At 35.8% G+C, this 17677-nt stretch overlaps 2 protein-coding genes across 2 annotated transcripts in view; one reads left to right on the top strand and one right to left on the bottom strand.

Annotated features, from left to right (window-relative positions):
- Nucleotides 1-756: 756 nt before the first annotated feature.
- LOC117421545 (purpurin) lies at nucleotides 757-4220 on the top strand. Its single transcript, XM_034036068.3, has 6 exons — nucleotides 757-913; nucleotides 1435-1552; nucleotides 2242-2378; nucleotides 3093-3205; nucleotides 3619-3831; nucleotides 4019-4220. The coding sequence occupies exons 2-6, from the start codon at nucleotides 1436-1438 to the stop codon at nucleotides 4027-4029; spliced, it is 591 nt and encodes a 196-aa protein (XP_033891959.3). The 5' UTR covers nucleotides 757-913; nucleotide 1435; the 3' UTR covers nucleotides 4030-4220.
- An 825-nt stretch (nucleotides 4221-5045) lies between these two features.
- The window catches only part of LOC117972701 (alpha-L-iduronidase-like), a 60846-nt gene continuing 48214 nt past the window's right edge, over nucleotides 5046-17677 (bottom strand). The window contains exons 8-14 of the mRNA XM_058994885.1: nucleotides 15358-15574; nucleotides 12629-12838; nucleotides 12205-12326; nucleotides 11669-11794; nucleotides 11334-11410; nucleotides 10706-10806; nucleotides 5046-8205 (exon numbers count right to left, since the gene is read on the bottom strand). Of these exons, the coding sequence (XP_058850868.1) occupies nucleotides 8105-8205; nucleotides 10706-10806; nucleotides 11334-11410; nucleotides 11669-11794; nucleotides 12205-12326; nucleotides 12629-12838; nucleotides 15358-15574 (954 nt within the window). The 3' untranslated portion in view covers nucleotides 5046-8104. The remainder of the gene's footprint in view (nucleotides 8206-10705; nucleotides 10807-11333; nucleotides 11411-11668; nucleotides 11795-12204; nucleotides 12327-12628; nucleotides 12839-15357; nucleotides 15575-17677) is intronic.

Here is a 17677-nt window from a genome sequence, read left to right as displayed (position 1 = left end):
TTATTGAAATAGGCACAGGAGGTATTTTAGTTCCATGCAAATTACTCTGGCCATGAACATGTCTCAGTTTGGCATTTACCTCGTATGCCCTGTCGCCAGAATCTTACACACGTCCTTTCAGTGGTTTCTAGCAAGTACTGAATCTCCACACAGAGCTTCTTGAAAACAACAAATACATTGTACGAATGGTATTTTAATAAAACACCTGGAAAAATCAATAGGGCAAGGGGCTTTTTTTCCCCTAGTAATTGTAAAAGGCCCAATTATTGTTTATTATTATTGTTTGTAAGTTAAGGTTTCACATAATTTTCTAGTATGAAAAACAAACAAAAAAAAAACCAAAGATTAAAATATAATTATCTACCCTCCTTCACTAAACGAATGTGTCGGTGTTAAACTTTTTTTTTTTGTTTTACAAATCCGTTGCCAGAACAACATCAGAACAACATCTGCTGATACTAACATTGTTATGCACACTCACACACTACAAAACAGGACCATGAGTCCCTGCTATGGACCTGAAAATGCACATTGACTAACTGTATTGGTTTTCGGAGATTAGCCATGTGTCCAGCCTTACTTGAAGACAAATCTTTTTGAAGTTAATTTTAACCACTGTTCATTATATCCAATTGAGCAGACATCTTTCTTATTACATAAAGCTTTAATTGTTTTTACTGTAAGCGTAGAGTTTAGCATGCAGGGATTAGCCTGGGATTTTTTTCTAACAGGCTTAGTGGGAGATTTAAGCACCTTATTTAGTTACAAGAAGGGAAAATAATGAATTAGCGCACATGTTTTTTCATTATTTAAAGGGCCGTTTAGAAACACAGCAGCATCAGTACCAAGTGGAAGAGCACTGAAAGTTTCATCTCTACCGAATACTACTCTTACTACTTTGAACATTGACAAGGTAAGATTATCGACTCCTTCGAAGGGAGAACGTGGGAAAAATAGTCACAGCGGTAGAATTCAACAGTTGTTTACTCTTGGTAAATATGAAGAAAAGCATGTTTTTCTTTACTGATACAGTACGTCTTAAATTTAGGAGTAGAGCATTCAAAAATAGTCAGAGCACATTTGATTCAATCTTTCAGCCCTTTGTAATTTTACAGAATGACTACCCTAGGATAACTAATTTAATTGTTTTAGTGACTACATACGGGTATATTAGATTACTTATATTTCATATACAGTAGCACAAGACCAGTCTGCATTTCTGAGAGGAGTTATCTTTCCTAAACCTGCCTTTTGATGTGAAGTGTTTAAAGTGTTAAATTACATATTTCTGTATCTATCTTGGTAGATTATTTGTAAAACTTCACACATTCAGTTTACAGACTTTAACCAGCAAACACTCTACTAGTCTGTGTTGCGTGCAGTAACCCTTGTGGCAATACTGCTCACTGTAGTTTCACTGTGTTTATTGTGCAGGATGGACTACTTGAAGGTGGCTCTTCTTATTGTTGTCCTCTCATACATTGAGGAGTGCTGGTCTGCTTCATGTGTGGTGGACAGCTTCTCAGTAAAAGAGGATTTTGACCCAAAGAAGGTAAATGCTTATTTGTTTTAAATACATAAATGCTGTATTATTTAATACAATCATATCCCACTGGGGATATTGCCCTTGAGCCTCCTCAGTCCATATATTTATTTTTAAAAAATGGTTTTGCATTATAAATCATGGACTTTTTTTGTACTCTATGGTCATTTAACATAATTTTAACAGCAGTCAGTATGGTTCCTGAGTGATAAATGCGGTGGGGGATTGTTCGAAACCAAATTTAAAATATATTTCACAAAATGTGGCATCCTTATATATCACTGTATCACAGGATGATGAGGTACTGTTAATGATCTGAATGGCTCAGTGGTACAGCATGTTTGGTAATGTGTCAGTATGGAGGTAAAAATCATATTAGTGATGGCCTACTGTTATTCAAATGACAAAAGTCTTTAGGGGACTTATTTTCAAAGAGTTTCCTCCATTATTTAATTGACTCCTAATTTTTTAAAGGAGAAAAATACATGTTCATGTTACAAAATGAGATACAAAACACACTTCAGAGAACTTGAAGGATATAACATACTTGTTTGGTTTTAGTTTTGTAAAATTAACAGAAGTTTTACCTTTTAAAAAATTAGGGTTAATTAAAGACTGGAGTAAACACTTTGAAAATATGGCCCTAGGAAATCGGTGCTCCAATGGCAGAATATGATTGTATTTCTTTTGTCTCTTAGTATGCAGGAAAATGGTATGCCCTGCAAAAGAAGGACCCAGAGGGCTTGTTCCTTCAGGACAATATCTCTGCCGAGTATACTATTGATGATGAGGGCATCATGACTGCCTCATCCAAGGGAAGAGTGAAGCTTTTTGGGTAAGCTAAATAATGAGACATAGAACCAACTTCTAAATGCTTTTAACTCAGCTAGCAGCAGAAGACATTACTATACATAGAAAAAGATACAAGATTTACTAGATTGGAATGACAGGGATCTGTTAGTGTGGCGATGGGGGAAAAGGACAAAATACAGCACACAGTCAAAGATCATTACAATATATTTCCTTTTTTAGAGCACATATATTTATATCATATATATTACTTAAATACACAGGTACAAAAGTACATTTTCTGAAGAATATATATATATATATATATATATATATATATATATATATATATATATATATATATATATATATATTTATATTTAACAGTGTAAAACTGTCAAGAAACAACTTACAATTGTTGCACAACGGAGCAGTTAAAAAAAGTTTCTTGGTATTATTATTATTTATTTCTTAGCAGACGCCCTTATCTAGGGCGAGTTACAATTGTTACAAGATATCACATTATTTTAACATACAATTACCCATTTATACAGCTGGGTTTTTATTGGAGCAATCTAGGTAAAGTACCTTGCTCCAGGGTACAGCAGCAGTGTCCCCCACCTGGGATTGAACCCACGACCCTCCGGTCAAGAGTCCAGAGCCCTAACCACTATTCCACACTGCTGGTAGTTTAATACTGCTTTTTTAAGTTGGATATGATTTACAACTCTTTTCTTACCCTCTCAATGTTATGTGGCAGGTTCTGGGTGGTCTGCGCTGATATGTCTGCTCAGTACACAGTGCCTAACCCAGCAGCTCCAGGCAAAATGTTCATGAACTACCAGGGCCTGGCTAGCTACCTGTCCAGTGGAGGTGAGTGTAGATGTTGAATTACAATACATATATATGTATCACAACGGGAATCATGGGGGGAAATCGATCAAAAAGAAGCTGCACAATCTAAGGAAACATAATATTTCCAAACTATTTTAATAATGTAATATTCATTTATCAAAACCAAACAGTCAGTAGTATCATCCAGGGTCTAATACATATTCTCAAAATGTTTTAAAATTGCTAAATTCTTAAACATATTAGAACATTGTGTTGATAATTGATATTTGAATAAAATCCAATAAGACACGCAGTTAATCAGTCTGTTTTCTGGAATTAGCATTTTTAAAAGTAAATCTGCCTTTAAGATATAGTATGTTGGCGAAACAGAAGCAGCACATTCACCTTGTCACAATTAACAGTAATTCTGTAATTTTTCTTTTTCCTCACAGGTGATAACTACTGGGTTATCGACACTGACTATGACAACTATGCTATTACCTATGCCTGCCGCTCTCTTAAGGATGACGGAACATGCGATGATGGGTATTCTCTGATCTTCTCCCGCAACCCCCGTGGACTTCCCCCTGCCATCCAGCGCATCGTCCGCCAGAAACAGGAGGAGATCTGCATGGCCGGCCAGTTCGAGCCTGTGCTGCAGTCTGGTATGTATACAATCCAAACACTTTTAAACAATGGAAAGTAAACCCAGTGTATATAAAACCCATGACATCACATCTAAAAACTACAAATTGTAACTGTTTAATTCTTCCGGTTGTGATAGAAAACAACCGGAAACAATGGAATTGAACCTGAAACAAAATCTTTATTTGAACCCTTGCTGTATTTTAGGGGCTTGCTGAGATGGAGATGTACTGTCTTACTGAAAGATGGATCACTTTGGCATGCAGGCTTGAGAAGTGGAGTCTCCGGAATTGAAATCATGGCCTTGGGATAATAATGATTAGGAAAAAGTTCTCGAAATCAGATAAATACTCATTGGAAAAACAGGAACAAACTGATGTTTGTGACATTAAATGGTTTTCTAAACAAACTGGTGAACTGTGTTTTCTTCTTTATTTCTGGTTTCTTCACTTAAAATTATGTCTGTGATCAATCCAGTCACAGTAGTAATCAATTATACATTTCGGTTTAGCTATGTAATGTAATGTACTGTAGGAGGGAATAAGCATGGTACAGTAAAAAATGCAGTTATCAAATGCAGTGCTTGAAATTAATGTATTTTATACACAGAAGCTCATTTTAAGAACATTTTATGAGGCTAAATTGATCATTTTAGAAGGGGTACATTTTTCTATATCTATCCTAGCTCCTCAGCAACTCTCAGCAAGTGGGTGTGGTGGCTTATACAGTATAAGAAAGACACACTTATTTTTTTCTGCAACTCGCTAAAGACAAATCATATAAATCACCAATACTGTACTGTATCAGGTAACACGCAGTATACTGTAAATAATGCAGGTATACAGTGCTGGAAACTAATGTATTACACAGCTGCACAATTTCATCAAAAATGATATGCAGGGCAACCCTCGGAAAGCAAAAAGGAGTGTGCCCCCTAAAAATGTACCACTGATGAAATGTTAGATGGATCCATTTTTTATAAACTGTATTTAATGAATAGCCATTGACATACTTTGTCATACAAATCGCTGAATAAACTGTGTAGTTTACAACAATACATTTGTGGAATATGATTTATGCCTATATATATATATATATATATATATATATATATATATATATATATATATATATATATATATATATATATATATATTATATATATATATATATATATATATATATATATATATTATTCAAGCACTAAGATAAAAAAAGAAAAAAGGAAATAGACTTCATTTTTTATACAGACTTTCATGCACATAACATATTGTACATATATTAACATTTCATATTCACATACATCATTTATACAAACTTCTACCACTACCATCCACAAGCCGATTCTTTTTATGGACGACATTTCAACACTTTATTTATACAGTATTGCATATACACACCCCAAGTATAGCCACGTCTTTGGCAATGTACTCTGTGATAATCACCTTCATCTTTTTGTAATTCACAATTCATACATTTTAACAATCAATGACAATCTCTAAAACAGTTGCATAATACAAGTTAGCTATAACATTTTATAAGCAACTTGAACTCTGCAACTGTTTAAGAGCTGAAAACAATTAAAAAGGTCTAATTAATTATCATTTCAATTAAGGGTCAAGTTAAGTAATTGAGAGCTCAGTTGGTCCCCAGGACCAGGGTTGGCAACCACTGATCTAAGGCACTGCTCAAGAACGTACATTCAGGTTCACAATTAAAGGCATTTTAAAAAAAAGGTTAATTTGGGGAACAGATGCCGTTTCCATCTTCTCTAATCTGCTTAGGCAGGCAAGTCTGGAACTGATCAACCGTCTAGAAACAACTAACCAGGCAAAAACAAAAACAGCACCAATATAAAATGATAATCCAGATTAGGTTAAAATTATCAGGATGAACTTAAAATCAACCAGGAATCCAGTTAAGAGTATCTTAACTGGATGCAGCCTACAACACACATGACATAACTTAACCACCTCAGAGAAGGTGAACATTTATTGGTGTAATGCATGGTTGTCTGAATACATAGATAAGAGTTGTCTTGCCTGACAAAATGACTAGGCAGTTTGGTAAAAGCCTGTCCACTAACCAGACAAGTATGGATACTGGGATATTTATTAGATTTTCCTTTAGGTGCCATAGTTACAAGTCTTTCTACAGTGAGTTCCTCAGAAAACTTAATTTTGTAGTTTTCTAACAGTAAATAAAATAAATGGATAATGCTGTAAAGATCAAACATATCCAAGCCTGAATATGTCATTAGATATCCACATTTAACAAGTAGAAAAGAACTTGGGTCAGGACTGTAATTCTGTCTGAAAGGTTTTCAACCTTTTCAAAAAACAAAACAAAACAAAAAAACAACAACAACATCAAGGCAATATATACATTCAAACACAAAAACAAAAAAAACAAAGGACACAGATTGCCGACACGCCAGGCATCCTTTTACATACCTGTATTGACAACTTACACTTAATATAAGAGAATTCAAGAAAACTAGTTAAATACAAGCATTTAGTGAACATTAGCCACTAACTAATATTACAAAGACCAAAATAAACAATTTCTGGTAGTTTAACAAACAATCTTTATATAAAAAAGCACTTAAGCAATTTCAAATATTTGTTCATGACAATATTAAGTATTGGCACCTTTACATTCAAAGTCTGTAACACTGCAATAGAACCAATACAAAAATATATTAATTGATTGAAAACCACTGCACACTAATTAAGCTGCTTTGTAAAGTCAATAGCCAGAAAAAAAGCGGTACTTATTTCCATCATCTGTTGAAGAAAGTTTCGGCAACACAGCAGATAATGACCAAGACAAAAGAGTTGGATTCACGTTTGAGAAAAACACTCGTAGAAAACTATAACAAAAGGAAATGCCTACAGAATAGTATCAAATAAATATGGAATATCAAAATCCACAAATCAGAGCAATAACCAAAAAGTACCTTAGAACCAATTCAACTGAAATGCTGGAAAGGTGTTGACGTCCAAAGAAAACAACAGGTACAGCAGCTAGGAGAATCATCCAAGCAGCTAAAAAAACCCCAAAGATTAACAGCCAACGACTTAAAGAAAGATCTAGAAGCATCCAGTACAATAGTGCATGAAAGAACTGTACAAAGGCACCTGAACACAGAAGAGTCGTATGCATGTAGACCTCTCTGCAAACCACTTTTAAAGAAAATTCATAAAACAAACTGTTTAAAATTTGCCAAGAAATATGAACAGGAATTTGAAGCATTCTTCCACAAATTTCTCTGGTCCAATGAGACTAAAATATAAAGTTGCCCCCCCCCAAAATGGACCACAGTATGTTTGGAGGAAAAAAAGGAAAGCCTTCAAATGAAGAAAACCTTGTACCTACAGTTAAAACATGAATGTGTTTCGATTATGATATGGGGGTGTTCAGGGACTACAGACAATCATGTTATTGAAGATCGAATGAATGCAGCCACGTATCAAAACATTGTACAAAGTACAATGACACAATCTGCTCGTATGTTGATTGGCGGACAGTTTATCTTCCAACACAACAATGCCCCAAAGCATATGGCTAAGTCAACTCTGGAATTCTTGAAGAAAACCAAAATAAAAGTTCTGGAATGGCCTTCACAATCACCAGATCTGAATCCAATAGAAATGCTTTGGACTGGTCTGAATAAAGCTGTAGCCAAACATTGTGTATCCAATCTGTCTGAAGGAAATATGCAAGACAGAATGGGCCCAGATTTCACCAACAAGATGTAACGTACTGTTTAAGAATGATCATAAAATGTCTGAAAGCCTCTGAAAGCATAGTTTTGTCATGAACAAATACTTCAAATGAAACATGTTTGTTTGTTTTTTGATAAAGATTAGTTGTTAAATTACTAGAAATTGTGTATTTTGCTTTTTGTTTTATTAAAAAGTGGTTAAAAGTTTACCAAATGCTTGTCCTTAATCTGTTACATTTAATTATGGTATAATAAGTGTAGGTTCCAATAATTCTTAAATTGTATTAATATATTTTTATACAATTTCTGGTAAACAGAACAACACAATTGTGTCAATTCATTCTTAGCTGGTTATTCAAGCTTTGTCAATGTAGAACCTTAAACGTAATCGTAGTAAGTTAATAATAAAGGTGCTTTATCGACATACAGTATTCACAATATACAATACCAAAATGATCCCTTAAAACATTTCAAGTGTATATATATATATATATATATATATATATATATATATATATATATATATATATATATATATATTAACAAAAAACGAAAAATGACAAGTTTCAATGCTCTTCTGTGTATTGTTCAGGCAGTGAATATTCTCCTGGTCGACCCCAGTAGTCTACTGCACGCACTCTGTAAAAACCAGAAACTTCAGCTTTCTCTGCAAAACACAAAACACAAAACATTTTAAGTTTTACAAAAACAAACAGACTTCCTTCTTGTCTAAAAAAATATCCTTCTCAGTAAATGATACAATATAATAATAGGGGATGAGTTTGTTTTTATTATTATTAAGAAGTGGTCTTAGTTCGGGCATACAAACAAAGTTTGCTTCATTTGTTTGAATGCAACGTGAAAGCAAAATCAGTTCAGAAAAATATGTTATTGAACAAAGTGAGTTAATTTCCCAAAAAATCTGAACTGACAAAAAGTTAACAAAATTCAGCTCTCTCAAATACTGTAGCCAGTCTTCTGCTGTGAGTGTATCAACGTATTTCGCTGACTTGGACATTTTATTCACATTGCTGCTAGAATCAGCCATAACTGTTGTCGTTCTCCTTGTACGCCTACAAGTAAATATTTTTTTTTGCCAGTAGGTGTGTGCGCCCAGGTTTAACTGGATCTTGTGTGACACAGCACAGCAAGTAATCTATACAATTTCATATCACCAGCAAACAGGTGTGATTAATTGATCTTTTGAAAATGTCAAGATTAAAACTTGTTATTATTCAAGATTTGTAATTATAAAAAAAAATTGTGGATGGTGTCATGATTATTAGAATAAAAAGTTAATTCCCAGAGGTTCCAAAGTTCCCATTTTAAAGATAAACTCTCGTTTCTTTTGTTTCCGAGCAACATTTGTTCCATAGCACTGAATGCTCACAGACTGTGATGTCTTCAGCAGTATGATCATCTCTGTTGAAGTGACGGGCTCTGGAAATGCAGTGGTTTTAATGCGAATGCTTCTTAAATGTTCTACAAACTGGTCTGCTAAATGCCTTTTAGTTTCCCCAATATACAATTGGTTGAATTTCTTGCAGATAATGCTGTAGACTACTCCTTTAGTGGTACATATAAAATGTTAATGAATGTTGAATGAAGATTTAATGCCTCTAATCTCTGTTTCAGAATGAATGTATTTACAGGTATTACATCGTGGTCTGTTACATGGATATGTGCCTTTCAAAGGTTCACCAGAAGGATAAATATCACTGTGTACCACATATTCTCTTATATTCTTGTGTCTTCTATAGTAGGTGCTGTACATGGGTCTTCTTGTAAAATTGTAAAGTTTCTTGGCACAGTTGTCTGTATCTTTCTGTTGGTCGGGTGGTAAGTGAGGACCAGAGGGATTCTATCATCTGTGTGTTGTGTATTGTTATTATATAAAGCATTTTTTCCATTTATATTTGAAATGCAGGATTCAGCTTTAGTGATGATCTTGTCCAGAAAGCCACAATTTCCAAAAAACACACACATTTCCTCACTTTTGGCGAAGAAATCTTGATCTTCGCTGCAAATACGTCTGAGTCTTAACAGTTGTGAATAGAGAATAGAGTCACAGCAAGCCTTAGGGTGTGAGGAGTCATACTGCACATATTAATGAGAATCAGTTGGTTTGTAGACAGACAGTGGTGTTAATGGTGGAATTCAAAACAGTGATGGAAATGTCTAAGACAGATATACTGCTGCTCGTTTCTGATGTGTTCCATGGGAAATCCAGGGCTGGGTGGAAATGTGTTACTGACTGAATGGACTGTTTCAAATCCTCACTGGAGTTTGTGGAAATTCCAAAGATGTCATCAATGTACCCAAGATATAGTTTAGGTGTGTTTCCATTGTATTGCTGTAAAAATGTATTTTCAACTAACCCCACAAAAAGGCAAGCATATGATGGTCCCATTTTAGTTCCCGTGCTAAGAGACAATTATTTGTACCATAGACTTTTACCTTACTGTGGTCGGCACCTTTGATATTGAAGCATTGTTGTGCACGAAAGGTTACATTTTGACTTTTGATATATATATTAGGCAGGAGGGTACATTAACTTTGAATAAATGACCAGGAAATAAAAAGTACAGCATATGTGCCTTTTCACCCAGATAGATATCCTTGACCCACCTACATTTTAAACCACAAAACTTATGTCTTTTTTTTTTTTGTCCAACAGTTGCCCATTTTCTAAGTGCAATAACACCGACCAGGGTATTGCCCAATAGCGCCCTCTCTGTCGGGTCTTATTGCTTACCTAAGGTATTTCTTCCTTTGACGTTTTAAGTGTTCACTTTCAATCTGTTTCTCTGTTGCTTTTATTTGGCTGTTCTGTCAATATGGTTTACTTTAAACCTTTCTTCCCTTGTCCCCTCGGACAGCTTCATTTTAAAATTGTTCCTCCACTGTTTGCTACTGATCTGCTCTCTACTGATTTCCTTTCCTTGAAACTTCCATTTTGGTGTCCTGTTGCTGTTGCTGCTTACATAAATCCCAGAGGAAGATGTAAGCCTACTAAAAAGTAAAAGCTGTGAGTACTTCCTGCATCTGCAAATGATGGTAATTGTTTTGCACTGTATATATTTTTTAGTAGCGAGATGATGGGATATGCGACATGCGACATGAACACACACATTTAAATTCAATTCCACAGTTGTCAATTTTCTTACCTGAGACATACACAAATAAGGTGAAAATGGTATCCCCTGCATTAATTCTTCTATATATCTTAGCATCTTCGGAAAACTCCACTTCAAATGTTTTTAAACACCTGCATTTAAAAGCAAAAATAGTCACAAATAAAGGACAGAAAATATTTTAAAATCTGTCCTATTTATATCATACTTTTGAATGCTACAATTATCTGTGATTCAAAAGTGGTAAAGCAGCTCCCTGAAAATGCCCATCTTGTTTAAAATACTTACTGTAGACTTAAGTCTAGTCTTAGTTAACCCAGCCAGTGAGGTCCAAAGCCTGTGAACTCCACATACAAAACACACATGTGCAACCCAGTAAGACATCGGATTCATGAAATCCAGTTTTGCCCCAACATTAACACATGCTTTTGAACTTCATTTAGTTCAATGTTTAAAAGAAAGAACTAACAAAACAATAAAACACACAGACAAATGACAAGGACCCATGCTTCCAATTCTATACTTATATTGAAGATTGGCTCTGGTTTTACATCTAAAGTCAGCTGTTGTTTTTATTCACTACTTTGAAAACTTAACTTTAGTTCCAACATCAGTAACCAAGAATCAACTTGAACTAGTATTATAAATCACAAACACTAACTTTGAATTGACACAGCCATCTTTCCACACAATTACCACTTGTCCTTTGGTGAGTGCCATGATACGCAAACCTGTTACCTAGGAGACAGATACACACAACAGAACAGAAATATTGTAGTTTAAACACACATCATTCAGACTCCCACTAAAATGTGTACACTAACTATCTTGAACTAAACGGCAGTGTTTACTCTTGAAACACCGAGCCATATTCACAAATAAGTATAATTTGGGGCCAAACTCATAACAACCTTCTGGATTTATGTCATTACTAAAACTGCGCTTCTCATTTAGTTACACTGTTTACTAAAATCTACAGTTAAAGAAACAACAAACCTGATCTGGAGGAACCTTGGGTTTAGCACAAATGTGGATGAGGAACAGGGAGGGAATTGGAAGCTCTGCTTTCAGCGTTAGTCTACCACTGGAGGGGAAAGCAAGAGGTCCCACAACAAGAGGCTCCTAGGGAGACCAGAAGTAAGATAACAGAATAATAATGATGCTGCTTTATTTTCAAAATTAGGACATAAGCCCTAAGTCAAACTATAAACTAATGTAATACTGTACTGTAAATTATATAGTCTTGTCATCATTAAGGTACTGTAACAGTTACTGTTTTTTTTTTGCTTTTACATAAAAAATAGCCAGCACATAATCATCTGAAACATATAAAAAGTGACATTCTTGATCTGATCATCAGCTAAATCCTTGTTGGCTTTAATCTATTATTTGAAGAATGTGAATGTTGCATCACTTTAATAGTTTCAACATTTTTTCTCAACGCTTTGTTTTCAGCTCCAATGGATTCTTGAAAACAGCACCAGTGTATGCACATGTGTGGCCATTTTAACTGAGACACCTGGTTGGAATACCTCTGCTTTTCTAAGCTGCTTAAACTGCTCAATGGTTGGGAAATCAGGACTGCCAATATTCTTCCACTGCAGATATGGGTTTGTTGTGTTGTTGTCTAGATAATATGTCACATACACCAGCCCTGGGAAGAACCAAAAGGTGATAGTTTTAAAATACTGCATTTCATAGTGCTTTTATACAAAAACAATTTCTGAGAAAACTCTCATTAATAAAACGTCTGAAGAGGGACTATTATCTATCTATACAAATGCTCTGAGTGGGTTGAAATGGACAACAAATGGCACACTGCTCAGCATGACAAACCAGCACAGGGTTTTACAAACTTTTAGGAACATCTTTAATGATTCTAGTTAATTAGTTACAAGTTTGCATCACCTTGAAAACAATCAGAGATGGGGAGAGGTTCACAAAACCATAACCTACCTAATTGGGAGGGGTAGTTGTTGAGGTTGACCGTCACGTAGCCCACATCAGATGAGGTGTCGTTGTCATTGCTGTTATAAATCAGTATGGTGGACTGCCAGCTGTCTGAGGTACCAGGTATAGCAGTCTCATGAGTACTAGCTATTACACCCAAGGTCATGTTAACAGATTCCCTACTCGCTCCAATATCGGATGATATTTGCTTCTCACCTTTAAGTTTTTTAAAAAAAAGATATACATCTATATTAGGATAAGACAGAGAAGAAATGCCAGGGCCTTTTATTCTTAGAAGAACGCATAGAATACTGTTATGAACGGGAAGCCATTGAAAAAGACTTCTAATTGAACTGTTTGTCAATGATTTTAGTTTATTTTAGTATTTCTTAATTCAGCACTATTGGATATTATAAATCTGTCAACTTCTAGGATAAGTCTTCTTTGAAACAATCAAATGTATTAATTGTACATTTCACTTTCCAAGTAGAATAGAAAAGCAAATGAGTTAGAAAATAACAGCTACCAAACTTTAAGACTCACATATTCTTTCTAAAGTAATTAGGCCCAATTATTCAATTTAACAAATATAATCTGTGTACAATAGAATCAAATGTCTTTAACTTCTGCATTACAAATACAGAACTGTTTGCATGTTCTTCTATGTTAAATTTGCCTTATTGGCACAACTTTCCAATTAGGCTTCAACAGTGAAGAGGACTATGTCTTTCTGGTAGCGCATTCTTTCAGCACATAATGAATTAACTGAAAGGTTTTGCAAGTACCTGAGGAACTGTGGCTTGTTGCACAATTAACAGATTTTAATTATGTTTCAGTTAAAGTCAACTCTAAACAAATGTTACTTTAAAAAGTGAGTGGTATTAATGTACTTTGTGCACTTGTCAAATGAAAAATAAAATAAAATAGAATAATAAAATCAATAATGATTTCAATGTAACGTTATCTTCACTCAATCAGATAGCACCATGTTAAAAATAACCCTCTTAGTTGCATAAGAAGTTGGGATTGTGTATAGCCTGTTAGTTACTGTTGATTCCATTGCTATAGTTTCATTTTAAAATACAACCATGCTCTTATATTGCTAAACGCTATCCTCTGCATGCAAAAAAGCCTTTAACCAGTCATACACAACAGAGACACTGGAAAACACAAGCAAAATCAGTGTGGCTGTGACTGTTGCAACAGAACTATACAATATAAAATATCCATCTGATCCCTAAACTGTAAAACGAAACTACAGCTATAAAACAACATATCACAAGCAAAACAATAAACAATATGTTTATTATATTTGTATTTATTTATATGTACCTGATACATTGTAAAATATTCAGGTTCATTTGAAGGCACACACTAACCTTTTCCATGACCTTCTTTCGGTTTTACAACAGAAGCGGATTAAGAGTTAAGCACATGTATCATTCTAGAACAATCTCCTGTTATTGGATTAGTGCTAGAAGTGTAGGAGTCAGCAACTGATGTTTTTGTTATATATTTAATGATTCAGCATTCCTGGGTTAATTTACCTCGATTTAGTTCCTCTGACACCACTGCCAAGTACTACACCTGATCCGAGAGGCAGCAGGCTCACCAAGAGAACTTAAGGCTTGCCAATTATTGAGCCACGTGTATTGAACAGTATGGGATATCTCCAGATCTGTTTAACTCCCACAGGCAAGCCTTCTCAATGGGTGTCCCCCAAGTCAGTGTGATATATCTGACTACTGACTGTCGTCATTAACAGCTTTGTATAAACTACTAAATATAATTGCAACTAAAGTCCATAGGATTAGCTTTTCATCAGCTGTCCAGGGCGTTTTAATACAGGTGCCCTATCATTAAACCACAGTTGATAATCCAACTTAGTACAGACCTCAGGGTTAAACTGATAATTTTGTCTTTGTGTATTGCAAAATGGTACTGAGTGGGGAAGGGGACAGGAGAGTAGTGTTGGATTCTTGTACTGCATATTTCAGCTTTAGTTTTAAAGCAGAATTTAAGCTTCCAGAGAAAAAATGGTGAAAAATAACGTGTTAAAATAACACATACTTAATGGAATAACATTAAGTTATCCTTTCAGCACCAAAAACAATGATATACGCCAGCAGCCTTACCACCGTGAAGCCTGATCTCGTCAGACCTCAGAAGCTAAGCATGTCTGGGCTTGGTTAGTACTTGGAAGGGAGACCTCCAAGGAAAAATTGGGTTGCTGCTGGAAGTGGTGTTGGTGCACCAGTAGGGGGCACTCCTCCCTCTAGACCAGAAATCATAAACCAATGCCCCAGCATGGTGACAGGAGACATTGTGCTGCAGGAGGTATAAATAGGTCACACACACACAAAAGAAAAGGTAAGCCTGTCCACACAGAGTAGTTCCCAGTTACAAAACAAACCATTGATGGTCAGGAAATTTTACCTCAGGCTGCTCTTGTAAAGCTGTCATAAATGCTGGCTGATTGTCAGTAAAATGATACAGCCTTAAAACCTTAGTTGAAATGATCAGTGTAACTCTGAGGTCTGCACTGAAGTTGGGGGATCAGCTGATGCCAAACTTTGTTCCCTGTATTTTTATCGTTCCAATTGGTATTAAGATAGTACAGAGCTTGAGATGATCTGCAGTTAGTACCATACTAGCTAGTGCTCAGCTTGATAGGGAACTAAGCATGTGCAAGTTTGTGCAATTGACCAGTGTTTTTTGTCTTGTTTTTTGCTTACCTAATAAGGCAAGCAGTCCCATGACAGTGAGAACGGGCTTCCTCACCATCTGGACGTGGGGTGGTTTGGTGAGGTTCATCTGGAAGCGTGTGGTGAGTGTTCGCTGTGTGAAGTAGTGAGGGTGGTAGTTCAGGAACGCATTGTCGTTGCTCAGCAGGGTGTAGTTAATGCTGTTGTGCGGCTTGGCAATGATTAGGTTTTGATGCTGATCAATCACCTTTGAAACAGGGAATAGAGGAGAAGTCAAGTCAGAGACAATGTTGTTTCTACTTCACAACAAAAACACAAACAACTTAAATGCCTTTATTTTTAAGTAACATTTCATTTGAAATAAACAACTAATTTTAAAGTTTGAAACGTTTTTTTTTGCTTAAACAAATAAAATATTATGATAAATTACTTCATAGAACTGTGCAGAAAGATCCAGCATTTGCCCACAAGGTGGGACTTTTCATGAAAACGGCACTATAACAAATTTGAATGCCTGAAGTAGGGATTTTCTTGAACCTTTATTTACAATCAATCATGTTCCTCAAAATATTCATTCAAATGAACTGACATTTCAAGGCATCTGACAGGTTCATTATTTCTGGTGTAAAATAAAAAACATACCACAAGATAAATTAATTGTAATTGTTTTAAAGAAAGGTCTGATATGAAGCTTGGAGCTTCAGTGCTGTCAAAAAATTAACCTAGATTCTAATGGCTCACTGTCCTTAAAAGTTGGTTTATACAGACTGAATGAACACTGATCTGTGAAGCCAAACCCTTGGTTTAGAAAAAGGAAAGACAATCTTGACGTGATGTTACAACCCCACCCTCTTATGGTCAGAACATGTTACTGCATGCTAAAGAGCAGGCTACATATATTTTGTTCATAAATACTGTAACTATTTATATTACTGTATGTGTAGGCTACTATTCTCTCCAGGCAAGTAAAAACAAGGGTGTTTTAGCAGCAAGAATTGCTATTAATTGCTGTTTTTGTTGACCAATATTACTGTCAACAGGCAGATACAAATATGGCTGAGTTTCAGGCGTTTAGACTAATCTGCAGGTGTGCTGTAATACTCCCCAGAAAACGTGTGCAAAATATTTGAGGATTACTGCGTTTTGCACAGTACAGCAATTCAACATAGGATTTTATTTATTTATATATACAGTGCCTTGCAAAAGTATTCAGACCCCTGACCAATTCTCTCATAATACTGAATTATAAATGGTACATTGAAATTTCGTTCTGTTTGATATTTTATTTTAAAACACTGAAACTCAAAATCAATTATTGTAAGGTGACATTGGTTTTATGTTGGGAAATATTTTTAAGAAAAATAAAAAACTGAAATATCTTGCTTGCATAAGTATTCAAACCCTGTGCTGTGGAAGCTCCCAGTTTACACCGATGAAAGAAATTGCCCTAACGAGGACACAATTACCTTACCATTGGCCTCCACCTGTGAACCATGAAAGTTGCTGTCACATTTTCTGGATAAAAACCCCACTGTTGAAGGATCATTGGTCAGGCTGTGAATGTGAAGGAAAATGAAGACCAAAGAGCATTCTACAGAAGTTAGAGATAAAGTAATACAAATGCATAGATTAGGGAAAGGGTACAAAATAATATCCAAGTGTTTGGATATCCCAGTGAGCACAGTTGGATCAATAATCAGGAAGTGGAAGCTGCATCACACCACCCAGGCACTGCCAAGAAAAGCCCGTCCCTCAAAACTCAGCGCTCAAACAAGAAGGAGACTTGTGAGAGAAGTCACAGAGAGGCCAACAATCACTTTGAAGGAGCTACAGAGTTCAGTGGCTGGGAGTGGAGTAATGGTGCACCAGTCAACCATATCAAGAGCTCTGCATAACACTGGCCTGTATGGGGGGGTGGCAAGAAAGAAGCCGTTACTCAAAAAGTACCATCTGAAAGCACGTCTGGAGATTGCCAGAAAGCATGAGAGTGACCCAGCTGCGATGTGGAAAAAGGTTTTGTGGTCAGGTGAGACCAAGGTAGAGCTTTTTGGCCAAAACTCAAAGCGCTATGTGTGGCGCAGACCTAACACTGCCCATGCCTCAGGACACACCATCCCTACAGTGAAGTATGGTGGTGGCAGCATCATGCTGTGGGGATGCTTCTCATCAGCAGGGACTGGGCATCTTGTTAAAATTGAAGGAAGAATGGATGGAGCAAAATACAGGGAAATACTGAAAGAGAACCTGCTTCAGTCCGCTAAAAAACTGAAGCTTGGGAGGAAATTCACCTTTCAGCAGGACAATGATCCCAAGCACAAGGCCAAAGCAACATTGGAGTGGCTCAAGAACA

The sequence above is a fragment of the Acipenser ruthenus genome, chromosome 2 (assembly GCF_902713425.1).
Source record: "Acipenser ruthenus chromosome 2, fAciRut3.2 maternal haplotype, whole genome shotgun sequence".
In the NCBI taxonomy this organism is placed as follows: Eukaryota; Metazoa; Chordata; class Actinopteri; order Acipenseriformes; family Acipenseridae; genus Acipenser; species Acipenser ruthenus.
Note: the sequence above shows the minus strand (reverse complement) of the source record. Positions and strands in the feature narration are given on the sequence as shown.